The sequence below is a fragment of the Poecilia latipinna genome, unplaced genomic scaffold, assembly GCF_001443285.1.
Source record: "Poecilia latipinna isolate Pla-1442-1.1 unplaced genomic scaffold, P_latipinna-1.0 Scaffold1838, whole genome shotgun sequence".
Classification (NCBI taxonomy): domain Eukaryota; kingdom Metazoa; phylum Chordata; class Actinopteri; order Cyprinodontiformes; family Poeciliidae; genus Poecilia; species Poecilia latipinna.
This window is the reverse complement of record NW_015114454.1, coordinates 1-27,253: the sequence shown is the minus strand read 5'-3', so window position 1 is coordinate 27,253 and position 27,253 is coordinate 1. Positions and strand designations below refer to the sequence as shown.

Genomic DNA, 27,253 nt, shown 5'->3' with positions numbered 1-27,253 from the left:
AAAAACTCAGACTACCTTTGTTATAGCTAAAATTAAGGCTTTTAATGCCTTAATTTTAGATATGACATGACTCTCAAACCCATGTCATACATACACAGCATGCTATTGCATATTGAGACATGAGGTAGTTTGTCGTAGTTTGTGCCACTACGACAGAAAGGACGGAATATAATCAGCTCAAAAATATAATTGTTTTCACAAGTTACAAGTGGGTTTTTTTGTTAGCGTCTTGCAGAAAAACTGCAAGACGCTATGACACATTTACTTACCCCATATTACATGTTTTAGCAAAGTGATACAAGACTTTCTAGTTTAATTTTCTCTTTGTAATTAAACCATCCCGGAGCTCGTTTAGGTTCTTTTGGCCACTTTTTAAATTCCAACGTTTTGCTTGTGATCATGCAAATAGCAGGAGATTTTCCAAAGGCTAAAGATTTGAAATTCAGTCATCTCCCTTCTCATCAAGCCATCACTTAAACATTACAAGTTCACTGAACACATAGGTCCCATTTGATGGCCATTCAAGCACAAGTTTTTGGATATATTTTAATTTTGCCACCACACATTCCACTTTGCCCTTCACAAATACACAAATAACGTTTTCTGGGGTTTGTTTTCTTTTTAAAATTGAAAAGTGGCAGACTGCATAAAAAATGTCAAATAATTTTGAAAATAAACAAAACTTTATACCTATAAGCTACTTTAACAATTTAATCTTTGAAATTAAATATATAAGCATATATGGGCATATATATGTTTTTATGGCACTCTTTTTTTTTTCTTCTTTTGCTGAAAGCTGTTTAGTTTCCAATAGCCTAATTGTGACTTTTAGTGAGATTTGCAGCTACATCAACTGATCATTTAATTTTGGAGGAAAGGTAAGGTAATTTTATTTATATAGCACATTTTCAGCAACAAGGCAATTCAAAGTGGAGGAAAAATCTTAATTTCTGAAACTCTAAAATGATTGCTGCACTTTGTGCCACTAAAGGCAAATGAAATGAGGATGCAGTCATGACAGGATGAAGTTCAGGGTAAAATTAGGCTTTGCTTAGACAGCAAAATAAAAGAACTACTTATCTTCACAAAGCTATCCAAATAAAGTGTTACATAATGTTCGGATGTCTGTTTTCACATATCTTGTTAGTGTATAATGAAAAGAATTTGTTATGTTTTTGTTCTGTAGTTTCTCCCCCATTTGTGGTACTTATTAGTCCTTCACGCTCCCTACAAGTTGCTAAAAACATGCAAAACTTGTTTGTGTTTGCAGATAACTATATTTCCTTTTGCCAGTTTCTTTGTAGTTCCTGTTAGAAATGTTTTACTGATCCAGCATTATTTGTGTCTGGACTTTATCACAAGTAATAATGAGAATTTTGTTTGTGGAAGCATCGCATCACAACCAGACTTTGTAACTTCAATGAAAGTGTTAAAATAAGTAAAGGCAAAATTATTATTTGGTAATCTTTCTTTTTCTGCATTCATTTTGTGATAGAATTTTGCAAAATCTATAGCTGACAAATAGACATAACACTTATTGTCCCATTAGCATAAAACCTCAAGTATGGTATGAAAACATGTATAAGATGCACAAAGTAACAAACACTAAAAGCACTAAAGCAACTAGCTATATTGGTCATTAAGATAAATTGGATTATTGTCTCATACCACAGATCCTTCTTATCTCATGTGAAGTCGTTGAAATAATGGTGAAAATGATCAATCCACATGTGCAGCATGAGATCCTTGATTTTCCAAAGACGTTACAAAAGAGATTTTGCAATATTTTATCTGGCACATTAGGTAATATTGACTTTATAAACATGACACTAGCTGGTACAAATCACAACTTTAAATAAACATGTAAAGTGTTTTAAAATATAATTATTTTTTTTTTTGCTTGTTTTGCTTTTCTTTGTGAAGTCTTTCTTGATTCGACCAAAGAAACTAGTTTTCAACATAAAATGTGTTCAAAGGGAAGTAAAGCATATGCAAACATTGTTTTTTGCAATAAATAAACAGTGCTCTAAAGCTTTTCTTGACGTATTTGTAAAACTGTTTCAGGAAAATGTAAAAGTGACTAAATGAACCTGGAACTTATCGCAATAGATAGCAAAATAACAAAACAGAAATAAACACATGCACATATATTAAATCTGTGATGAAAGAGTCCAGATTTTTATTTATTTATTTATTTATTTATTTATTTATTTATTTATTTATTTATTTATTTATTTATTTATTTTTGCCTAATGACAATTTGCTGCTTGTTTTGTCTCTAACAAATACATTTTGCCCGATTTGCAAAGGTGATGACCAAGTCAGCTTATTCACTGTTTTGACCACAAAGGCCATCTGAAGGGTGGATTAGAATTAAAGCATCAACATAACATAAAAAAATCTAAATCCTGTGAACTGAACTTGGGAAAAAAAAGAAAAAAAAAAGACAACCACTTCTCCAGATGTGTGGAAAACATGGCTACTTTTGTTATCTGAACTGATTTGTAGCGATGTGAAATTCCATTATGTGGAAACTTAGGTCAGGCCTCTGTTTTCCCCGTGTATCAGCACACCAAAGTACACAGGCGCCTTCACATTAGGAAACCTGAGCAAACTGTGGTATTTTATCTCTTGGCCAGCTCCGGTCGGCTCTGCTATAAAAGCCACGGCCCCGTTACAGAAAGTGTGCTCTGTCCGACAGGTCAGGAGACCCCACAGTCCACCAGCATGAAGCCTCTCCTCCTTGTGGTGCTGCTTGGATGCCTTGGTAAAAGACCTTTACAATTTAAAAAAAAAAGTTTTAATTTTATGTTGACTAATCCTTACAGAAATATTTCTTTACTTACAGCTGCCGTGCTCGCGGCCCCGGCTGCGAAGGTGCGATGGTGCGTAAAGTCGGATCAAGAATTGAGGAAGTGCATGGATCTTGCAGCTGCATCTGAAGCCTTCTCCTGCGTGAGAAAGGAAAACACCCTTGAGTGCATTATAGCAATCAAGGTGAGGATATAACACTCATTTTATGTCACGTTAACTCATAAATACCATCAGCAGTTCAAAATGACCCAGACTGTTCATTAGAGTGAGGAATACTCTCTTTAGAACCCAAACATCACTTCTGTGCTCCCGCGTGCATGAATGCATGATTGTTTTCACTTGCTTCTAGATAAGAATCTGCCACTTGTTGAACAGTTATTGCTGTGGTTTTGATACTAATAAATGCTTATTAAAATGGCGATAGCTGTGCGACATCCATAGGCTCCTAAGGAGTGCTGACATAAGAACAGTACACTGTTATTGCTGAATGAAATGAATGACAGGAATGACATTAAACAGAAGGCTGTGTACATTTCTTTCATGAAGAGACCTGCAAAGACTAATGACAGGGTTCAAAAAAAGAATACTGAAACAGATTTAGATTCATTTTATAATTAAATAACACATCACCTTCTCCCATTTTCTCAATTTCAACAAGTTCTATTATTTAAAGACAAAAAAACAAAAACAAAAGAAAGAAACACCAACACTGACTAACTATTGTGGCACCATGTTAAAAGCAAAGCTTATTACAAGGAAGGTATCTCCAACCTATACAATCCGAGTTTAGCAAAAGAAAGTTAATGACGGCCACGAAACAGACGGGAAATTGTTTTCCTAAAAACGTTTCACTGTGGGCAAACACTGACTTTCGAGGGCAAAACTGTTGCAAATACATTCGTTTTACTGTTGAAATAATAACACTTCTCCATTTTCTGGTCAAATTCAGAATTTCATTGCTACTCGGATAAAGTACACAAACACGCATATCCAGTTAGAGAAATTAGACACGTTAATTCTGAATTGCTCCTTTCTGACAGGCAAGTGAAGCAGATGCAATCACAGTGGATGGAGGAGATGTTTACACAGCAGGACTGAACAACTATGATCTCCACCCTATCATTGCCGAAGACTACGGCGAGAGTACGTACATTTACCGGCTGTTTTTGCCGGCCATAATTGGGCAGTTTTAATGAGTGACCACTCTAATCACACTTTGTTTTAACACATTCAGCTTCTGACACCTGCTACTATGCTGTGGCTGTGGTGAAGAAGGGAACCGGCTTTGGCATCAGGGACCTTGGAGGGAAGAAATCCTGCCACACCGGTTTGGGGAAATCTGCCGGCTGGAACATTCCCATTGGAACTCTGATTTCACGGAATATCCTTCAGTGGGCTGGCATTGAGGACAAACCCATTGAGGAGGGTGAGGGCTTCATTTTTATTTATTTATTTTTTTCCCCCTGTAAATTTAGCCCTGAAGTAAAAGTTAGCAAACACCTTCCGAGTGTGTTTGTGTGCTTTAGGTTACAATTTGGGGAAATGCAACAAACTTTGAAACCAATTTTTGAGAAGATTTAGGTGCTGAGTAGAAAAAAAAAGAGTTATATGAGAATAGCTGAAAAGGGACCAACTAGTCTGAATTAATACAGCACCAAGACAGTTGATAGAGACACACTGACTTATAAGTCTGAGAGGGCATGAGTAAGTGAAAGTTAATGTGTGAAAATGTAATGAAAAGTTACATTTATGTAACGTTTAGTTTCTTTGGACTTTAAAGTATGAACAGTTATGTAAGGATGAGGGTCACTGAAAAAGTTGGACCTTGTAACGGCTTTACATGTGACTTTTCAGTTTTCGAAAATGTTTAGAAAGAATTGAACAGGTGATGTTTTTGTTTGTGTTAGTTAACTAATTTATGTTTTGTTTTATATTGTTTTTTTCTTCAGCGGTGAGCACCTTCTTCCAAGCAAGCTGTGCCCCAGGGGCCACAAGAGGCTCCAAGCTGTGCGAACTGTGCAAGGGAGACTGCTCCAGGTCCCAAAGGGAGCCTTACTACGATTATTCCGGAGCCTTCCAGTTAGTATTTGATAGTATCTTCACACATTCCCAACGGCCCTTTATCAATCACTGACATGCACTGTGAATTCTCGTCTCACATCAGGTGGTTACATTGTCGTTCCTGTTTGCTTTTCTGTTTTTCACTTGTTTATCGTTTTAGGTGTCTGGTTGAAGATGCAGGCGAAGTAGCTTTCGTGAAGCACCTCACTGTACCTGGTCAGTGTCATATATTTTAATATGTTGCTCAGCTCTAATGAATTCAGTTTTAACTGACGATTCAGTTTTGTTTGTGTTTTATATATTGTTTTTTACATTTTCCCTTTAAAATCAAAGACAAAACAGAAATTTTCAAGCACATCTGCAACACATGCATAATATGCTTTGCACAAAAATGCCTGGAGTCCATAACTCGACCCCACTCTACACTAGTTGGGTCATGCTGTTCTGGTATTTCATCCCACAGCAGTGTGTGACCACGCTGGTGACCGAACATGAGGAGGTGCCTGGCTATTCTGTAGGTTCTCCTACGTGCTTGGGAGGCCCCTGTTTTATTTAAAAGAACAAATTGTTAAATTGCTAACGTATCTTGTTGATTCAAAGTTCAAACATCCAATCTGATTAAAGGCAGAAAACAAAAGCCAATAGCAAAACAAACATTTTGCCTTTGGCAGAGTGGATTTAGCAAGCTTGTCATGGATGCAAACTTAACTCTTCTACACAACGCGCAAATTAAGTTTCCTTACAAATGTGTTAACATTTGAAGATAATATAATAAAAAGCTTCCAATGGGTATACTTTTTATCACTAAAAGACATTTTTAAAAGAAAATTGGGTAACACTTTATTTGAAGGGGTGTGCATAAGACTGACATGACACTGTCATAAACATGACATAACATCTGTCATAAACATAAAGAAGTCCTTATGAATGAATAAATTGTCATTATTTACAAAATCATGCAAAGTTGGCACTTTTAATGGACTTTTAATGCAACTTTTAGAGCAACTTTGCATTAAAAGTGTCATTATTTACCGAATGACACTTCATGATAACTGTCATAAACATTCATAATCCAAAATGTATTTAGATAAACAGAAGTAAGATTTTTTTTTTTTAATTTCCCTTGTTTAGATTCTGAGAAGTCCAATTATGAGCTGCTTTGTCTGGATAACACAAGAGCCACCATTGATAGCTATAAAACCTGCCACCTGGCCAGAGTGTCTGCTCACGCCGTCATCACTCGCAAGGACCCAGAGCTGGCGAAATTAATCTGGGAGAGCCTCAGTGGAGTACAGGTAAAGTTAACCCAGCTTGAGGAAAGAGTAGAGAATCCCTCCTATAGGAGGAAGGAACAAAGGAATTACTGCATGTGAATCAGCTGACTCAAACTATATTTTCATTGTGATTCGACTCTCTTGCTTTTCAGAACTTCAACCTCTTCTCCTCTGAAGCATACGGCCCTGCCAAGGATCTGATGTTCAAGGATTCAACACAGAAATTGGTGCGTGTTCCTCCAAACACAGACTCCTTCCTGTATCTGGGTGCTGACTACGTGAGCATCATCCACTCCCTCAGGAAAGGTAAAAGGGGGGAAAAAATCCGAGTGGTAGAAATAATAAGATCCACACTTGTACCCAGCTCTGTCAGCCATGTCTGACACACGGTCTTTGCTTAACTTCCTTCTCCAGAGCAGAGCGCAGGATCTGAATCCACTAGCATCAGATGGTGCGCTGTGGGCCATGCTGAGACTGCAAAGTGCGACATGTGGAGCATCAACAGCGTGACTGAAGACACCGCCTCTGTTGAGTGTCAGAACGCCCCGACCGTTGAGGACTGCTTCAAGAAGATTATGGTACGACCAGGAAGAAACATGTTCCACGCTACTTTAAAGGAGAACGTTTTTGTTTTGTTTCTAAGTGCGCTTTGTTTGAAACGTCCCGCAGCGCAAAGAGGCAGACGCAATGGCAGTGGACGGTGGACAGGTGTACACCGCTGGAAAGTGTGGTCTGGTTCCTGCCATGGTGGAGCAGTACCAGCAAGGTATGATGCCTACGGATACACACGAAGACTGACGGATCGTGAGAACTTTTGTGTGGTGTACGGTAAAACAGTAATGTTTTCACCTTTCTCTGTCTCTCCACAGAACTGTGTGGCTCTTCTCCAGGTACTAAAACTATCTTGGTTTGTCTACTTTTACAGCTGTTTCAGTATGTAGTTAAGCCTGGCTGGTGTCAACGAACTAAGAACAATTTTGTTGGAGAAAACTTTGGTTTTAGTAGTTTAGTGTGTTTTAAAAGAATGATGAACGTTTTTTTGTACTTTGTCAAGATATAATCATAAATTTCAATGTCTTCAATTTAATTTTATGTGTTAAGCCAACACAATTGCGAAGTAGAACAAAAAGGATTCATGGTTATTCTAATTTATTTCCTACTTGAAAATCTGAAAAGCACCACATTCATACAGTATGTATTCAGAACCTTGGAGTCTGAATTTTGTAGAATCACTTTTCACAGCTGTTAAGTCTTTCAAATTGTCCTGATGTAGGAACCCCCCCGCCCCCCGATAGGTCGACCTGTTTTTTGCCTTTAATAGTCTTTCTTCAATAATTTATGTGTTTAGATGTATTTATATTGAGATTCAAATATACAACCATGGACTATAGCTACTAATTAGAAGGAGGCAATCCGTTGTAAAAAAAAAAAAAAAAAGACTTAATGTGAAGTGGGTTGAATTTGGTTACCACAGTTTGTACATTTTCATTTGTAAAAAGAAAAAAAAATCTAAATAATAACTTTCTTCTATTTTCTTACCATTCAAATTTGTACTGATTTATCACATAATGTCCAATCAAAATTCTTTTTTTTTTTTTTTGCTACTTAGCAAATGTTAAACGTGTAAAAACTTGTGTAAGACCAGAAAAACCGTGAGCATTAAAAGTTTCTTTACTGGCAGATTTTATTTCAGGAGGTCACTAAACTTATCTAAATCCTCTACTCACACTGGTCTCTCACAAATTAAGTCACTATGTTCTCTTTTGAAGCAATATTTTAAGACTTTTTTTGTTGTTGCTAGAACCAATCTCCTTTGTATTTTTTGATTTCACAGACACAGCCTCCTCTTATTATGCTGTTGCTGTGGTAAAGAAGTCTTCAGGGGTGACCTGGGCAAATCTGCAGGGAAAGAAATCCTGCCACACAGGCATTGGCAGGACAGCTGGCTGGAACATCCCGATGGGTCACATCTATGCCCAGACTAAAAACTGTCAGTTTGGTAAGTGAAACAGTCAACTGGGAAAAAGTACAGTACAAAGTGATTATATAACATTTAAATACAAGGTACACAATTTGTTCTAATAACAAGAAAACTCAGTGGAAGGATTCTTTGTGGACTTAATAAGAATCCTCGTTGAAAAGGAAGTTCTCAGCCCAGCTGATGGATGATCCTCTGATTCTCCGCAGATACTTTCTTCTCCAGCGGTTGTGCCCCCGGAGCCGAAGCCAACTCTCCATTCTGCCGTGAGTGTAAAGGCAGCGGCAAAGCCGTGGGAGATGAAGCCAAGTGCAAAGCCAGTGCTGAAGAGCAGTACTACGGCTATGCTGGAGCTTTCAGGTACCAAAGACTTAGCAGTGATCCTGTAAAGCTTTGAATGCCTTTGGGATTTTAAAAATTTTTTTTGATCATGCTAACATTTTGAGATCTATTTCAGGAACGCTTCATTTAGAATAAAATCATGTATGGCTTATTGTTGCAGATGTCTGGTAGAGGGTGCTGGTGACGTTGCCTTCATTAAACACTCAATCGTTTCAGAAAACAGTGATGGTAAGAGACATGAACTGACCTGATTATGCTCTGCCTCTTTGCTGAATTGCTAGCTGGAAAATTTCAGCATCCCTCTGTATCCCTCTATGTTTCATTGTTTTTTTCTCATCAAAGGTAATGGTCCTGACTGGGCTCGTGGTGTGAATTCTGCCGACTACCAGCTGATCTGCCCTGGAAAGGATCCAGTGCCAGTCGAGGACTTTGTTTCTTGTCACTTGGCTGCTGTCCCGGCACACGCTGTGGTAACTCGGCCTGATGTTCGTGACAAAGTGGTCCGCATCCTGCAAGACCAACAGGTCAGTGACGAACATTAAAGGCAATTGTAGGTTTCAAATGTATAAGGCTGAATTTTCCCCCCCACATAATAAGCAAAAGAGAGTTGAATATTCACATAATAGTTTACACTTTGTTTCAAAAGAATGAAAATAACATTTACTTTTTGTCGTAGCTTTTGTTCTTTTTTTTTTTTTTTACAATAAAATGCATTCTGCATTTTGCTTGCGCAGGAACCATACTAATTAATTAATGCAAAGCAGAATGAAAATTTTATTTGGTTTTAAAATATTTTCCTGCAAATTTTCAATCAGTTTTCAAAAAATTAAACATTACTATGAGGTCATGTATAGCCATATGTTAACTAATTTTCCTTCACGTTTAACATGATGTTTGGATGTGTTTATATCTCACAATATATTACTTTTGAAGTAGAGTCTTTTCTATGCAGTGGAACGCTGTTTGACTTTGTTTAAAGCAGAGCATAGATCAGAAAACTTACGTTACAGCTCTCAAAGTCAGTAGCAACGCAACCATAATGAAACAGTACAGTAAAACACAGCAATTATGAAAACCTAATTTTGCATTGTCTTTACAGACCAAGTTTGGAACCGGTGGCAGTGATTCTACGTTCAGAATGTTCCAGTCCGCCAATGGAAAGAACCTCCTCTTCAAGGACTCCACCAAATGTCTCCAGGAAGTTACTTCAGGAAAAACCTATGACCAGTTTTTGGGACAAGAGTACATGAACGCCATGTCCTCACTCAGACAATGCGCTGACACTGCTTCAGGTTCGTGCTAATCTCAGTTGTACTAAGTGGACTACAATTTTTTTTTTTTTTAAAATGTATTGCTTGTGGAATGCATTTCTGTTCAGCATCTGAATATATACTGATTTCTTTCCTCTCAACAGATCTGGAGAAATCTTGCACTTTCCATGCCTGTCAGCAACCTTAAAAGTGTCACTGACAGTTTTCCACCCAAGTTGGACATCAGTGATTCAACTACACTTCCTACACTCAACCTCCCAAATCACATCACCTTGTTCAAACTGATCTTGCTGCCTGTTTTTTTTTAATGCACAATCAGCACAGAAATATTACAAACTTCAAATCAGTTTCCATGTGACCAAGTCGTTGTAGCTGTTGTAACTTCCAACTTTAACTGATCAACTTTGCTTTGTTCAGTGTCTGACTTTTCCCAAATAAAACTTGTCAAACCTTTTCTTTGTGGATAGTGTGGTTTCTGTTTAACACTTCTAAGTTATATGTCCTTATTCACTCAAATGAGCCTATATTTTTAATATTTGGCTACATTTTCTATAGCAAGTTTCACTTTGATCACAGGCATTTTGTTCAAGTTTCAACCGTCTCGCTGTTGAGTTTGTGTGAAGTTGAAGAAAACAAGGCAGTCCTCCAACTTCATCATTCCACCCATTTGTGGCGTTGCATCAGTGCCACTGTTAGCAAAACAGCAGGATGCTGCCGCCAACATGCTTTACAATTAGCATTGAGTTCCTACTTTTGAAAGTCTTCCCTTAAACTCCTTGAAATTTGAACATTTTGGTATTGCAGATCATAAAGCTTTTATCCTGAAGGAATTTGAATTGTGAGTCTAAAGAGATGAAAATTTGAATTGTGTTTGAAGGTACTTTATTAGCAAACATCCCGGGTCACTCTCAAAGTAATTGAATCCAGTTGTTCCAATCACTTCCATGTTTATAAAATCCAGGAGGCAGGGATGTATATTTCTACAAACTTCTGTAAAGGAATGGGTCACTAAACATGGTGCCTTCATAGGATGAAACCTGTGAATTAAATTCTGGGATTCAATTTACTCACTACCGAATAATAAGCAGTCAACAATTAGTGTATCAGCATCAACATAATTGTGCGCAGCAAAGTGGAAGGCTTTGTCAAATTACAGAATTACATCAGTGGATTATAATGAGAGATTGTCTTTCAGTTGGACTCAGTTAAGGAAAATACCCCTTCCTGTTCCAAAATGATTGGACACCACTGCACAAAGCCAACAGATCAACCTTTTTCCAAAGACCAAATCGGACATGAGGACTCAAGAATATTTATTAAAATTCATCAGATTGAAACCACAATGTTGAACCTAATGTAACACATGTAAATTGGCAATGTGCAGCAGGCAGAGGACTTCTGTATCACTGATATGCTTAGGTCGCTTTTTATCTCTGAAAATCAAGCTGGTCCAGTCTGTGCACTCCTCTCCTGGCATGCTCTGAAAGACTCTCCTCCTTATATATGTATAATAAAATAGTGATGCACACTGAAATAAGACACATAAACAAATATATTTTTAAAAATATTTGATTACTATTATTGCTTTATTCCACTGCAAATTATTGTGAAATACAAAACTAAATTTTTTAGAATAATTTGAGAAACAAATCAGTAATTGGATAATTTACAGAGGGAAAATGCAAATAGATGAATCCAGAAATAGGAACAATATTAGAGGTAAAACAAATTGTTTAGTTCAATTCTGAAGCATATTGGGCTTTTTATTATTTATGATGTTTTCACTTACTTTTGGAGTTACAGTTCTCTGCAGTTCAGTTAATTGGTTGGACAAGTGAAACAAGTAATTTAATAACTCTTTGTGGGATGTTTTTGAGTTTCTCTATGTATGTCATGTAATAAAAATGATTATTCTTAATCTAACTTTTAGGATAATTGAATAAATTTTGCTTTGATTACTTTTTAAGCATAATTTCAACATGCACTATCAACATATTTTAATGGTGATTATTCAGAACATTTATTATTATTATTATTATTATTATTATTATTATTATTATTATTATTATATATTTGTAATATTTTGTGGATTTTTTTTTGTCTCATGTAAATTTTGTTTTAATTCTGTTTTTAAATATAATTTTGCTTCCATAATGGTGCAGCATTTTGTATATTCCAGTGGTTATTTGCTGCTTGAAAACAAATTAGGTTCACAAAAAGAAGAGGGAAAAAAAGGAATAATAGCAGAAAAGCGAATCAAACTCGATATCCTTTGAACCCTCCATTACTGAGACTAAAACATTTTTACTGTATGCTATTATTTATTTATTTTTCAGACATCTATTATCTTTTTTTTTTTATTTCATTTTATACAATAAAAATATTTCTTCTACGCTTCCTCAAATGATTTACTCTCCAGTGTCACATGACCAAGGAACCGGCATCAAATTGTAATTTCCCCGGAACTTACCCATGCGACTTGGAGGCGCACCGGCTCCGAGCAGCAGAAACATCGCACTATGGCCTCTCTCTAAGCCTTGCGTACGAGAGAGTACAAATCTAACCGGCAATCCGTCACCATCGACGCCTTGATCATGGACCTCCAGTCCAGAGGCTTATTTGGGAGTTATCGCAATTATCAATAGCACTCCCGAAGAGCGATATTATTATATATTTTTTAAACCACTGTCACTTTTGAACATCCTGGGATTTAAACCGAAGTGACATCAGTAGCACTCACCCCATCTGCCGGTTAGCCAACTAGTTCGCTAAAGTCAATAGCCAAGAAGGGCTTCACTCGTCTGTTGCAGGAAGGACAAGCAAACAAACTTTCACCAACAGAAGACTGACCAGAGGCTGATACCCCAAGTTCCCAATTTACGACCCTGACACTGTTGGTACCTGGTAAGAATTAGGCCGGTTAGCCTTGTTGATGCTAGCTTTACGTTCACTCTAGCTAGGTATTAGTTTTGTCAAAGGCATGCAGGTTGAGCAGGCCCGGCCGGCTGTCAGCACATTTGCTTGGGTAGCAAGCAGATGAATGCTGCTTTATTTCAGAGAAAAACTTTTGCAGTCAGTTCAGTTTAACATTTATTAATTGAGTGCTTATACTTTGAGCTGCTGTTCGCGGTGTTTGACTGAAGTTATCTTGAGGTTCGCTGAAATGACAGTTGGTGGCTAATCTTCACCGGTTATTTTCATCAGTTACTTCTTACCTCGTTTTGGTGTTAACCCTGTTATATCATGTGTGCAGACAGCGCCTTTGTTGCAAAGCTTTGTTTTATACGAAGTTACCAGTGAAATTATTATCTGCTAAGGACATGGTTGAATGATAGATTGGATGGGTTCATTTGATCGTGTGGCTTTTTGGGCCTGTTTAATTTGCTCATCTCACTCTCAGCGCTAAACGGCTAGCTGACGTTCACCAACAATAGCTCCACAGTAACCAGAACGTGTCAGCCACTTTACTCGGGAACACTTTGTTTCCTCGTTCTCGCGTTTTCCGACAAAACGTGTCGCCCATTATTAGTACGTACCAAATTGAACGCCATGTACTCCGGGGTTAAATGCGGACTGAGCCACGTAGCGTAACTACAGAAAATGTCTGTGGTAGCGGGACACGTAACGTTAGCACGCAGGCTGGTAGCTACGATTTACGAGCGCCTGCCACGCTAGCGGGTCGGTAAAATTCATGTTAACCCACATTTTTGCTAAGACATAATAATCTTTTCGTTGAACACCCGTCATCTTTAATGAGGGTTCGCACGCCGGCTATCCGTCACTGCACGCTTCACAACCATATGGTAGAGTTGTGGCTTAAACCCCTAAAGCATGGCACTAGCTAGCAGCTAACGACGGTTCCTGTGTCAGAATGTCATGCCTGTTCGAAACATCAGTTTTTCCACTGCAGTTCCTTCATGTTGTTGTTATGTACGATCTTTAAAATGTTAATAAGCTTTTCTTTTGTGTTTAATTGAAAATTCATCGACCTTAACATAAACTCGCGGTACTTGTACAGCTTATTTGCCCACATGGACCTAGCACAACACTGTTAACACAGCAAATGCCCTTTGACCTGAGGTATCCATTTTCTTAAACATACTGGAATTTGTCTTTAGCTGTTAGCTAAAGACATATTTGCCTGACAGCTACTCTGTCAGCCAAATATGTCTTTAAACCAGTAGAACCAGCAATTAGTAGCTTCCCCCGTTTGCCATTGTATGCCCCTTGTCTTTTGTAAAGATTTGGATGGACAAAACCTAAATTGTACTTATATTAATGTTTCTTTGACTTTAACTGGTGTTTATGCTTAATGCTTTGGATACACAATATGCACGTGTGGGAGGTGGTGGTCATGGTTTTATCTTGGGCAAAGCCCACAGACCACACCCTCTTTGCTTAGTGGTGGTGCCACACTAGAGATGTGTCCATACAGTGGTGTTCTTACCCATTATTGCTGCAAATATAATTGGGCAACATGTTGCACCCATGCCTCGAATTATTCAGTTATAGGCAGTTTATTTTTGTAATAACTGTGATTTAATTGGAAACCTTTTTAAACACATTATTTAGATGTTGAAATACTTGTCATTTTTTCTTTTTTTTTCTCTCTCTCTCAAAGGCTGGCAACACACAGCCACCCTAATGCAGACGAATAAAAGAACGTGAAATGAACAAACCACCACAACCTATAACGGGACCCACCTCTGTCCCAAATCCCTCCCCGTCTCCTGGATTAACCCAGGTGAGGCCTACCTTCTGGGTGGAATGTATTGATTGAGGAAATTGGAGATCTGTAATAAAGTTATTCTGTTTTTTGTTTTTTGTTTTTTTTTCCTCCAGGCTGCATACGGCCCCGGACAACCACCTTCTCTTGTTTTTGCCACCCCTCCACCTCCACAAATGAACTCCGCACAGCAGCCGAGACAGGTATTTCTTCATGTTGGTTGGGTTTTGGGATTTGATGTGCTGCGCCGGAAGTCTTTCCCGCTCTTTCACCTGGACTTCTGACATGGCTTCTTTTGCTGCATTGCTTTGGCTTAGTGTTTGTCTGCCTTCAATGTCTGTTGTGACCTCTTTACTCTTTTCTGCTGTCCTCCCAGTTTGCTACAGGGCCTCGTACTTTACACCAACAGGTACTAACTCTCCTCACTTTGTCCATATATATCCCTTCTTTGCCTTTAGTGTAATGCATGTTCTCACGACCACATTTTTAGAAATTACACCCAAAAATCGTCTTTAGTTTCTTTCTTTTTTTCTTAGGCTGACACTTCATTCTTGAGATGCATTTCTTCACACCACAGTTGATATTTTTTTCCAGTAGGGTAACACAGTGTTTAAAAAGTAGACCCATTAATTATTTTATTCAGTATCCATAAAACTTTTTTTTTTGTCAACTTCCTCTGTCCATTAAATTCTCCTAAAACTAGCTAAACTTTAGGTCAATTAGATTTACCAAAAAAAAATTTCAATTTGCTAGATGGCAGAATGAGCATCTTTTTTTTAAGGCAGTTTTTATGACGATGTCTTTGCTAGAATTAGCAAAGAATAAAATAAAAAAATTGTAATCCACGGATTTTGTATTGTCTTCATCAGTTTGATATCGACATGAGTTTTTGTTACATCTCCAAAATATGCAAGATAAAAATATTATTGGATTCCACTTTAACTGCTTGTAGATTGAGGGGAAAAATATCTCTTACGGTATAATGGCTTATATTTTTGTCCATTATCTCAAATCGGGTTCACCTGATCTCGGTAATTGTGATTTCCTTCTTTACCTTCCAGTTTCATTTATTGACTTGTCATCCTGGTGTCTTCTCAAGGGGAGTTAGTTAGTATATCTTTCTTTAAAACACTGCAAGCAAACCACAAGATCAGTGCATCTTTGCCTGGATGATTAGTCATAATGTCATCTCACTGTGAGCGTTTAATATTTCAAGTAACTGCCAGGACCAATAAAATAAGCTAAATTCACGGCTCATGGCGCATAGATCATCACTCAAAGCGACTGCTGGCATTTCTGTATTTCTGCTTATGTACAATCTGAGTGGATTTGTTTTAGACTTTTTTTTTTTTTTTTTTGGAAATATTTATCATCCTTTCAAAATAGAAGAATTAGCTCTGCAGGAGGATTTTATTAATTTTCTGTTCATTTTTACAGATAAATGTGTACAAATCACTTAAAATCAAACCAACCTGGGAGTCAACCTTTTGATATTTATATAATAACCTACTTTTAGTGCATGCAATTAAACAGTGTCAGGTTTTTGGTTATTCATTCTACTGCGACAGAAGCTTTTGATCCAGGAAGTTTCTGGCTGACTGTCTGGTAATGTCAAACATTCGTCTTTTATTAAGTGAAGTTACTGCTTTGCTATCCCAGTTCATGCTGTCTCTGTCATGACTCCTCTGTGCTTGTCTTTCCAACATATTAAAGCTGCTCTGGTAGCCAAGTTTAATACTTGTTGGATCATTCGTTAGAATTAGAGCTGCAAATATACCTGGAATGATTAGAATAGGGGGGAAGGGCAAAAAATGCCTGAGGAAAAATCCTAGACCTCAATTCTTCGTTTATTTCACATAGCTTCACATTGTTCAACCACATATTTCTCCGCACACAGTCCGTGATGGGTTTTTGTTTTTGCACATCGCCCGTCTGTTTAGGTTAAGTGGTGATCGAGAAAGTCGGGAGATGATGAGCAGAAAAAACCAGGAAAAAAAGACCCCAGACCGTTAGGAACTATTGTCCATTTTAAAAGTTAACTTGGCGTAACTGCGCAATGTCGACCTGCAACTTCGCATAAGGATAAGATCAACTTTATCGTCCTAAAGGGAGTATGTCGTGGGTGCAGACAGATTGCAGGGGGTGGAGGAAACATTTAAAGAAAATAACGAGTCTCCATGACTCAGAGGTAAAATGTGGAGCTGCGCGCTGCCTGTGGTTTGCTCTGCGTGAGAAATGCAGAACAAACAAATGGGTTTTAGGGTGCAACGGAGCTGGTGACTTAGTCGGCATAGAAGCCCCTAAACGGCTTGCCTCGCACGCATAATCTGAAGTCGCAGGCAGATAGATCACACACAGTGATAGACAAACAGGAGGCCAGATGTAATGAGCTGTAACAATGCGCTCCACAGTTGGATTAACCTGGCTCTGAGCATCTGCAAAGATTTTCAACAACCTTAGAGAGGTAAATATGTTGCACTGTAATGAGGCTGAGATAGTCTTAAAAGAAATTTCAGAAATACCTACTAGTAGGAGCTCAAGTGTTGCTGTTTTGCTGTCAAGGAAATATTTAACAAAAAGATAAGTTTGGAATCGACATTGAGAACACTGTTGCAAATGAAACCACAAAGATAAAAAAGGCTGATTAAACGGTGGGTAAAAAAAAAAAAAAAAAAAAAACATTTTGAAACATTAATTACTTGCTGTAATTTCACACCAGTTTCTGCAAACACCTTAAAAATTATTTATGCACCTTGATATTGGACCTTTTCACAGAGTTGCATGTTCATCTGTCACCATGGTCTTGGGACACACTGCTTCCTGTCACAGCCTTCGCTTTTCTTTTTTTTTTAAATGTTTTTGCAGTATCAACCTTCCTCATTGTCTCTAGTCTTCATTTTCTCCTTAATCTCACTCCCTCTCTTGCTCTCTGCTCACGTGTTGTGCGGCTGAAGGGTGGATACAGAGCATTGCAGGTAACCGCTTTTCTCTTCCCCCCTCCTCTCCTAACTTCGATAACCCGTCAGGGAAACAAGACTGAATAAGCAGTGAAGATTCCATATTGAAGCTCTCGGCTTGATGCAGAAATTAGCAGGTGCTGTGATGCAATAGGACCAATGCACCAACCAAAACGTTCTCACCATATGTGAATAAATGGGCTATAGCCATAGCATAATTGGGGAGATTTTTGACATTTTTCTCAATTCTCTTGCTTTATTTCTAATGTTTTCTAGTTTCCGTGTTTTCTCCAGGCTTACTATCAGAGTCGACCCACTATGGCCGCCAGCGCTCCTAGGGTGCAGACAAGCAGCGGCCCTCGACCTGTTGCACCTGCGCATGTGTACCCTACCAGCTCCCAGATGATGATGATCCCCCAGCAGCAGATTCCTTTCGGTGGCTCTCCTCAGGGCTATTTTATCCCATCTGGACAGGTTGGTTAAATCGAGTTAATTATCAGCCATCAGCTGGGTTTTGGTTTGGGACCGGCTTTGACTGTCTTTTTAAAGTCATCTTTAATCGCGTACGCCCACTCTGCTGTATGAAAATTAGATATTCTATCTACAGATTAAAAAAAAAAAAAAAAAGTTAATATTAAAACTAATTTTAACTGTGCTAAAAATGTAAGATATTTATAATCTAGCATCTAAAACTAAAGGAAACAATTAAACATGCTGTAAAATAAACTACTAATATAGATTCGAATAGCAAATCAATATGTGACAATATCATAAGAGTTCAAATTTGAATGGGGCATCTCGATTTTGAACACGATTTTGTTGAATTAAAGTTTTGCAGACGTGGTTTTGAATTGTTAAATCTTTATGCTGTGAGAATCGTATTTGCATGCAGTTTCCACCACGGGACCTTCTGGTGGGTTCTCTTTGGTTCGGCTGCTACCTGTTGTAATGTTCCGAAACAGTTCCAACACTGCCATTTACTAACACACAAAGTGTCTTTGAGTGTCTGAAAAAGATTTATAACATTTCATCTGTTGTTGTTATACAGTTTGTTTCTGAGGATGCAGCTTTTTACTGGTTCTCAATGTTGTTTCTGCAGTACCGTACTCCATACATGCCTCCTACCCAACAGTATCCTGTGACCAGCGGCACAGGTTTCTATCCTGGGACTAGTCCTGCAGAATACTCTGCTTACGGTAAGGATTTTTACCCTGACACCAACAATAACAACCAAGCACAGCCTTCAGTTTTACCATTGAAGAAGATGACAGTTACTAAATCCCCCCCAAATTATCCTCAATATATAGATTATAATTTCTACCCTTTGTCTGGAAATTGTCACTGCTTTTGTTATGGTTTTGCTTGGTTGTTTTTTTTGTTTGTTTGTTTTTTTATTTCTGGTGCTTCTCTGTGTTACAATACTGCTGTAAGTGTCATAGTGCCAGTTGCACGTGGTCTAGCTTGATTCTGCTTTGGTCCGTTTTCTCTATCTGCAGTCACCTGACACTTCCTTGTAGGTCCCATGAAATGACTTTAAAGCTCATGTTTCAGATGAGTCTGCATACCCTCAGATGGTTAATTGGCATCTAATGCTGCAAGGGACCAAATCTGAATAATACTCAAATTTGGTTGGACGATTAACTCAACTTTTCTTAGGTGCTAAATTTTCAAACCATCATCTAAATATAGCAGACCTTCAAGTAATTGTGTATTGCAGCATGCATTTTCAAAAATATTTTATGTAAATATTTTACATGATACATAATGGCATAAATATGCTTGGGATAGTGTGAGATTTGGATTGTACTTTAACTGCATTATGGTTTTAACACAAAGGTTTGAAACTAAAATGTTTTAGCATTCAAACGGCCCGGTCTCGGGACGTTTGAGACGTGCGTTCTCTCCCCTCCCTCCCTCTTTCCTGGCTATTCACCGTTCAGTAAAGGTCAGCCTGAAAAATAAAAAATGATCACCCAAAATAAGAAATAAATCTGCCATCACTTTGACTAGATTCACTCAAACTAATATGTTGCAGATCAGTCAATAATATCTTTTTGTTTGTCTGTTTCTGCCTCGTCATTATACATGAAGGGAATGCAAGCAGAAAAGAAGACAACTGGGTGGTCTGGACACGCTACAGTAAAACTTTGAAACTGTTCTTAAAGTATTCTTCATACTTATTCAACTAATAGCTTTTATTTCCCATTGTGTCAAAATTCTCCAGCCACGTTGTCAATCATTTCCAAAAGTAAATTGGAAGTTTCCTATGAGCGGGAAGGATCAAACTGTTGGTCATTTCCTGGGACCTTCTTAACACCCTGCTTCCTCTGGATCCTCTCATTAACTCATACTGCATCTGTCTCTTCCTGCCCTCTCTTCTCCTCTCCTCTCCTCCTCCTCCTGGCCCCTCACTCCCCTTTCCCTTTTCCTTGCTGCGTTGGTTCAGAGCCCTCTCTTGCTGCGAGGGAGAGGCGGGGTGGTGGGGGGAGAGGGGGCGGGCGAGAGAACGGCCGTCTCTCTCTCCACGGTGCTCCTCTCACCTCCCAGCGTTACCCCGGTGAGTAGTGTGCGCGCGCTTGTGGTCAGCGAGCTTCAGTGGCAGTAATCTGTGGCACTTCCTGTCTCTAATTACATTCCTACATGTTTTCTTTTTAGAGTCGCTACTGTTTCAAAAAAAAATGCCAGGTCCTAAAAAAGGGCCATTGAGGTGTAATGCATGTGTATTATTTGTTAGTAGTAGTAGAAAATGTATTAAAAGAGTTGAGCGTAAAACTAGAGAGAAGCTCCACTTTGAAATCTCCTTGCCAACCAAACTGTGCATCTGTTTCTCCGAGCAGCGGGAGCGTACTACCCTGCTCAGCCGCAGTACTCTGCGTCAGTCCAGCCAGCGCCGGTGATGATCAACCCACAACAACCAGCTCCGCCTCCCCAGCAAGCACCCACACAGCCGCAAGCCCCGCCAAAGAGGGAACGCAAGCAGGTAGCGTCTCCCAACTAAAGGCCAGCACACATTCTGAGGATAAAAAAGTGAATGGAGAGAAATCGTATTGTTCCACCTACGTGGAACTTTCTCTCTTTACCTGAAAATGACGGTGGTGTTGTGTTGTGTGGCAACAATTGCGCAAAAGAGACTGGATCATTACCCTCTGCCAGCATATGTTAGGAAGTAACATTACCGATTTTCTTCCTGCCAGATAACAATACGAGACCCCAACCAAGGTGGGCGTGACATTACAAAGGAGATCATGTCGGGTGGAAGATCTACCACAGCAGCAACCCCCCCACAGGTCAGTCATCCACTTAGAAAGTCAACTCTGTGTTATAGGAGCATTATAAAGCTCTTGACACCCCACAGAGAATTTAGTTATTAGGCAGTGATGACATCACTAATAACACTCACCTAAATCAGTTATAGCATGTCTCCTTCATAAGAGACCAGCAGATCTTGGTCACATGTGCTGTCTGTCTTTTATCACAGACATATTTTCTTTAGTTATTTTTACATTTCATATTCACTTTCATAATAATTTCCAGTTTTATTTTGGTGCACCATGTTTAACATCCATTAGCGTTTATCTGGGACCCACACCCTAATTAGAAGAATGAAAGTTGTTGGTAAAATACATAAAATATGAGCTTAGCTCATCTTTAAAATTGTCACGTTTTCAAATTTTTCCAGTTTCCAGCACAGCAGTCATGAGTCTCATTTGCAGTGGCTATAACTGGTTTACAGGGTTAAAGATAAGTGGATCATGGCAGTTGCTAAAGAACCAATCAGACCCTGTTAAATGTGTAAGTGGTCAATTGACATGACGCCGACCCCTCCCCCCCAATGGGGGAGGTTTGCTGACGTAGAGCAATCCTCCCCCAATCATTTCAAGGCACTTGTCAGGAACTGACCAATCAGCGTTCCAAGTACAGTTGAATGAAACTGATGGATGGAAACTACTACGTTAGACAGCGCCACAAAGATAACTTGTAGTAAACATCCCAGCTTTTGTCATAACGACACTTACTGATGGCTCCGTGCTAATGACTCACGACTCCTTACAAACGACTCAGGCTCTGTGCTAACGACTGACAGCTGACGGCTAAGCGTCAAATAAACACAACTCAGTTAAATTAAAACAACAATGCTAAACATCTAATCATTTCCAGATCAATAAGTGAAGGTAGTTAACTGCTATATCAGCATTTAAACACCATTTCATGCTGCTGTTTGTTTCTAAGCATTTTCCTGAAGGCAGATTTTCACGAGCCGGTATTATTTAAGTCATTACTCACCCATTTTCTACGTGCAGCTTGTGTCCCTCAGCGTTCACACTCGCGTCCAACCAGACGTTGTGTCCCTCATTTTTTCTCTTGGGCTTCATCGTTGATTTCTCCGTTATTTCCCGCTAATAACCTTATAGACTTGACGTAGGATTAGTTGGAGAATTTTCTTGCTGGCCGTCTTTGCCTCAGTGTTGGTTTATAAGGCCAAAATGACTCAAAAAAACGTCTCGGGTAACACATTGAGGTCCGTTGCGTCTGCCATAAAAACAGTTGGCTTGTCGGAGGATAGCTCCACTTCCGCAAGGGGGCGGGGCCAGCGTCACGTCAATTCTCAACATTAATTAGTTTATCTCCACTCTGCATTGTGACATATTGAGAAACTATGTTGCTTAGTTTATAGTGTCTCTTGACGATGCTCCTTTCGATCAGATAATGAGTTTTGGGAATATTTTTTGATTTAGCTCTTGAGCGTTATGATACTGAAAGTGTGCAATAGAAAGTGATTTAATCTACATTAGCAGGTCTGAAGAGTTCGCATTCACACAAGTTGAAAGATTTTTTTTTATTCATAGATTAAAAAAAACAATAAAAATTGTCACTGTAAATTAACTGGATTATCTTACGCATTGCTTTAAAAACCTGTTTGTCTCTGATCGTAGGCATCTGTAGCAGAAGTAAGTATTGCCCAGACCAATGGTGAAGTCGGACAGACTGTTACTGTAGTGACAAGAAGAGGTGAGGAAACATTCGAGTTTGATTAGCAAACAAATGCTAATCTGTCAGCCTGTCGACACGCTTTATTTTTTTAAATTTTCTAATTTTCACACTCGACAGATGAGCCGGCGGAGTCTTCTCCCTCCCCTGAAAGTCCTCCACCTGCTGCTCCGGCAAACACGGATCCTGTGGTGGAGACCAAACAGGAAGTAAACAGACAACTTACGCCGCCTGTTGAATTAGCAACTCAATCTGTGGCCGCTGCGGCCGCAGCAGAGAGACTTTCCCCGTCGCTAAAGGAGCGGCAGTCTCCGCCTTCTCTCCCATCAGCAGCAGCAGGTATCAGCAGTGTTGCTGAAGCAGAAACGACGGTCAGCTCGAAAGCCGCCGACACAGTGGATGCTCCGGTCAGACCTTCTGCATCACCGGTAGCACAAGAGACGCCGGTGAAAACAGAGGAGCCGCAGGCTGCTCCGTCTGCAGAGAAAGAGGTGAAGCCAGAAGGAGCTCAACTGGAAAAAGAGGAACCGACAGCTAGCGCCAAGTCAGAACCCCCTGTTGAAGTTGCAGTCACCCCTGTGGAGACTGTGAAAGAGGACGCTGCTGCAAAACCGTCAAGCGACGTCTCTCGGCCCCTCGCTGTACCAGAACCTGCTGCTTCACAGGCCGAGGATGCGGACCAGAGCTCAGAACCAGAACTGGTTGCGGTTCGGCCAGCAGAGTCTCTTCTTCCCAACGGCCTTCCTCAGGAGACTGAAGAACTCTCTGAAGATGTCCCGGTGTCTGACGCTACGCCCCAGGACAAACCCGACCCTTCTCAATCTCAGGAATCAGTGACACCAGCACAGAAAGAAGAAGAAGAAGAGGAGGAGGAGACAAAGGAGGAAGAGCAGCTGCAGAAGAAAACTGAAGATGCTCCTCTTGCCTCTGCCAGCTGCCCAGAGGAAACTACTATGCAAGGTGAGATTGACGTGATTCTCACTTGTTTCATCTTATTGTTGGTAGTAAAAGAAAAGACATTGACACCACACTGTTGTTTTCACCTTAATTATGAGATGCCCTAGAGCTGAGCAATGCGTCTTAAAAATAAAATCATATCTAGAACACAACAACAAAAGCAGTCAAATGGATCCACTGTCATGTACATCAAACCACTACTAGGATTGATTGAATAAATGGCGGCGTGATTGTTTGGCCATCTTCCAGGCAGATGATGGGATCGTTTTACTGGCGCCAGCAAGGATATGTATTTCCTTGGGTGTGAAATCTATCGATTTTTAAATTGCCATGACTGTCTTCCTTTACTGCCACTATGTGTTTTTATTACCGTTAAATACAGATTTAAACACAAACTACAGATAAGAGTGTGACATCTGCTCAAGCTGCTGAAGTTGGTTTGTTATAAGGGGAAGCTTTTGGCAGTGAAGACATGAATTATAATAAAATACAAATTTTTGTTTTAATTATACATCAGAACAGATCATGCTGACGTCCAATAAATGTGGAGGAAATTGAGAGGAAAAAGGTTATTGCATACAGAATAAACCAAACAGGTTATTTTTTTTTTATTTTATTTCTTCCGTTTTGTTCAATATCTTGTTCTCTGTCTGTAGCTGCTACGTCTGTGCCAAAGAAGAAGAAGAGCATGAAAGAGCTCAACAAAAAAGCCATTGGGGGCCTTCTGGATGCCTTCAAAGAGGTGAGACTCCCTTCAGCTGCTGTGTTGCTGACGGTAACATAACTTTGAGAACAGGTCAGTCTTTATGGCTCTTTATCACTATTGCAAGCTCCTAACTTAAACATCATTATGTTTTAGCAGGAGCCGGATGCCAAGCCTGTTCCTGAACCCTCAGTAGTCCAGGTCAGCCCTCCAGCGACAGCCGAGCCTCCCGCTGAAGCGGTAGATGAGACCTGGGAGGAAAAAGAGGACAAGCAGAGTGCTGAACCGGACAAGCTCAAATCCACGCTCGAGCCAACTGAGCAGAAATACCAGTACAAAGAAGGTTAGTTAAGAGCACTAAAGGAAGCGTTTTGTCAAAGTTATTTGGTTCACTAATTCATATAATGTTAAAATGATCATGGAGACTTGGATCATGTTTCCGAAAAGATTCAAACCGTTTTATAAAAAGAAATAGTTAAAAGATCTATGAAATTTTGATGAGATCTTGTAGTGATTTTCTTTCCCTTCCTTCCAAGCAGCACTTTTCCTACTCGCATTACTTACCCTTGTTATCCAGTTTAAACCTTTTAAGCATTCACTTGAATCAAGTTTACTGACGCATCCCAAATGTGTGCTACTCAGACCTGGGGGAGCCAATAAACCCAGAAGCAAAGAAGCGGTATGACAGAGAGTTTCTTCTGGGCTTCCAGTTTAGCAGCGCCAGTATGCACAAACCAGAGGGTCTGCCTGTCATCAGTGACGTTGTCCTAGACGAGGTATGTTGCTGCTTGTCTGGAGTCATGTCGTGGCTTTATACTAGGAAAAGGCTTTTATTGTGAAGGTTTTGGCTTTATTGCTGCTCTGAATATGTTCTTTCTTTTTTTTGAGTCTGTGTACACCAGTTGACAATTGACAATTAGTTAAACAATCACAATTAATTTGGTTATTTATTTCAACTGCAATCGGCAGACAATAAAGTCAGAAGAAATTTTAACAAGTGTAATTTTATTTTGAAGCAGCTATGCTACATCCTGTAGTTCCATCCTGTGAGCATGGAACCACAGTGCATGGAATGTGTTGATCCCTCTGCTTCGGGACTTTATCGTCTCTTCTTCTGATTTCAGAATAGTCAGAGGTGACTCATCTTTGCAGGTTTATGACCAGTATTTTACAGCCTACTTCACTTTGCCAGGTAAACAAGACTCCGCTGCGACCTGTTGATCCCAGTCGACTGATGAGCGTGGGTTCGGATTTCACTCCTACATATTTGGGGGGTCTCGGAGGCAAATCTGCAGGACGACCCCAGGTTATTTAAAATCACAGCTTCCTCCGTTCAGAATTACTACAACTTGACGTTGCATTTCAAAAAAACAAACGTATTTTTCTGTTTTGTGCTTTCAGCCCTCTGGGTCACATCGCTCCCAGCAGAGCTTGCGAAAAGAGCCCAAGAAGATCATCATCATCAACAGCAGGTCCCTCACGGACAGCGTGCAGCTCAACAAAGCTGCGAACGCCTGGAAGCCCTCGACCATAAAGCCCGAAGACGGCAACTCCGAAGAGGCCGACGCTGAGCAGGCGAAGACTCAGGAGCTGTTCAAGCGTTTGCGCAGCATCCTGAACAAGCTCACCCCGCAGAAGTTCCAGGAGCTGATGAAGCAGGTGATGGAGCTGAAAATAGACACAGAAGAAAGGCTGAAGGGAACCATCGACCTCATCTTCGAGAAGGCCATCTCGGAGCCCAACTTCTCCGTAGCCTACGCCAACATGTGCCGCTGCCTTATAGGGGTGAGTTTTGTGCTGTGCACGCCGTCACTGCTCTAATGATGACTCACTTTTTGTGCCACGTGTCTGGGCCACTGAATTGCTCATGATGGTGTTGAGGAACTGAAAGAGCAGAAATGATCTATTTTCGGTCTGTGCTTATCCCCCAAATTGCTGCTGATTTTAAATTGAGTCAACCTCTGGTTGGTTGTTGCCCCTCTCCAGCTGAAAGTGCCCACCCCGGATAAACCTGGAAACTTTGTGAACTTCCGCAAACTTCTCCTCAACCGCTGCCAGAAGGAGTTTGAAAAGGACCAGGACGATGATGAGTTTTTTGAGAAAAAGCAGAAAGAGATGGAAGCTTCCAAGAATGTATGTTCTTTTTATTTTTCTCCTTAATTTGTTTGCACAAAATCAATCTTGTGGCCACGAAAGCACAAACAAACCTTCTGCTTATTTCTCTGCAGGACGAGGAGCGTGAGCGTTTAAGGGTGGAACTGGAAGAGGCCCGAGACAAAGCTCGAAGGCGCTCGCTGGGTAACATAAAATTCATCGGCGAACTCTTCAAGCTGAAAATGCTGACGGAGGCCATCATGCACGACTGTGTGGTCAAACTACTGAAGAACCATGACGAAGAATCTCTGGAGTGTCTCTGCAGACTGCTGTCCACCATTGGCAAAGACCTGGACTTCGAGAAGGCCAAGGTTAGTTGGTTATCGACATGTACAGAAGGAAGTGGGTGACGTCAAATAGTCTTCTGTGATGACTGTTTCTTTGTGCCACGTGTCTGGGCCACTGATTATTTATGATGGCTTGAGGAACTGAGAAGACTTACAAAAGTATCTTTGGCACTGTACATGAACATACTATTTTACTTCCTGTATCATAACAAAGGCATATAAAAGCCATAAATGTTGTGTCTTTCTCAGCCTCGTATGGATCAGTATTTCAACCAGATGGACAAGATCATCAAAGAGAGGAAAACCTCGTCCAGAATCCGCTTCATGCTGCAAGATGTTTTGGACCTAAGAAAGGTAAATGATAACCGAAGTTGCAGTAAAGCGGCTCAAAAATAAGTGGTGGTGCTGATTATTTATTCATTTCTTTTCCTTTTGCGATTCCTAGAATAATTGGGTTCCTCGTAGGGGAGAACAGGGTCCCAAAACAATTGACCAAATTCATAAAGACGCAGAGATGGAGGAGCACCGGGAACAGATCAAAGTCCAGCAGCAGCTGCAGTCAAAGAAGGACAACCGGGGTCCGCACACGCCAGCGAGGGGCCGGGCGGCCCAGCCCCAAGACGAGGGCTGGAACATGGTGCCCATCTCCACCAAGAATCGACCCATCGACATCACCCGCCTTAGCAAGATCACAAAAGTAAAACCTCTAAAACCCCGAGCGTTACTCTCTGACGCGTTAC

The 27,253-nt window shown here is 40.0% G+C and overlaps 2 protein-coding genes across 2 annotated transcripts; both read left to right on the top strand.

Annotated features, from left to right (window-relative positions):
* Window positions 1-2,655: 2,655 nt before the first annotated feature.
* On the top strand, window positions 2,656-10,194 carry tfa (transferrin-a). Its single transcript, XM_015014680.1, is given in 19 exon segments — window positions 2,656-2,767; window positions 2,849-2,997; window positions 3,855-3,957; window positions 4,049-4,240; window positions 4,764-4,893; window positions 5,036-5,091; window positions 6,007-6,170; window positions 6,302-6,455; window positions 6,564-6,727; window positions 6,819-6,915; window positions 7,019-7,039; window positions 7,984-8,148; window positions 8,337-8,362; window positions 8,364-8,415; window positions 8,418-8,487; window positions 8,630-8,697; window positions 8,812-8,993; window positions 9,569-9,761; window positions 9,884-10,194. Coding segments are annotated over 19 exon segments (2,070 nt in total). The 5' UTR covers window positions 2,656-2,727; the 3' UTR covers window positions 9,928-10,194.
* Window positions 10,195-12,200: 2,006 nt separating this feature from the next.
* eif4g1a (eukaryotic translation initiation factor 4 gamma, 1a) lies at window positions 12,201-27,233 on the top strand (the record flags this gene model as incomplete). The annotated part of the gene is made up of 21 exons (XM_015014662.1): window positions 12,201-12,644; window positions 14,362-14,484; window positions 14,583-14,669; window positions 14,843-14,875; window positions 17,421-17,441; window positions 17,718-17,897; window positions 18,523-18,619; window positions 19,870-19,980; window positions 20,261-20,403; window positions 20,618-20,710; window positions 22,358-22,433; window positions 22,533-23,372; window positions 24,026-24,111; window positions 24,229-24,415; window positions 24,715-24,848; window positions 25,265-25,378; window positions 25,474-25,857; window positions 26,059-26,205; window positions 26,301-26,537; window positions 26,763-26,867; window positions 26,959-27,233. Coding segments are annotated over exons 2-21 (3,425 nt in total), but the record flags the coding sequence as incomplete, so codon positions are not given.
* Between the last annotated feature and the right edge of the window lie 20 nt (window positions 27,234-27,253).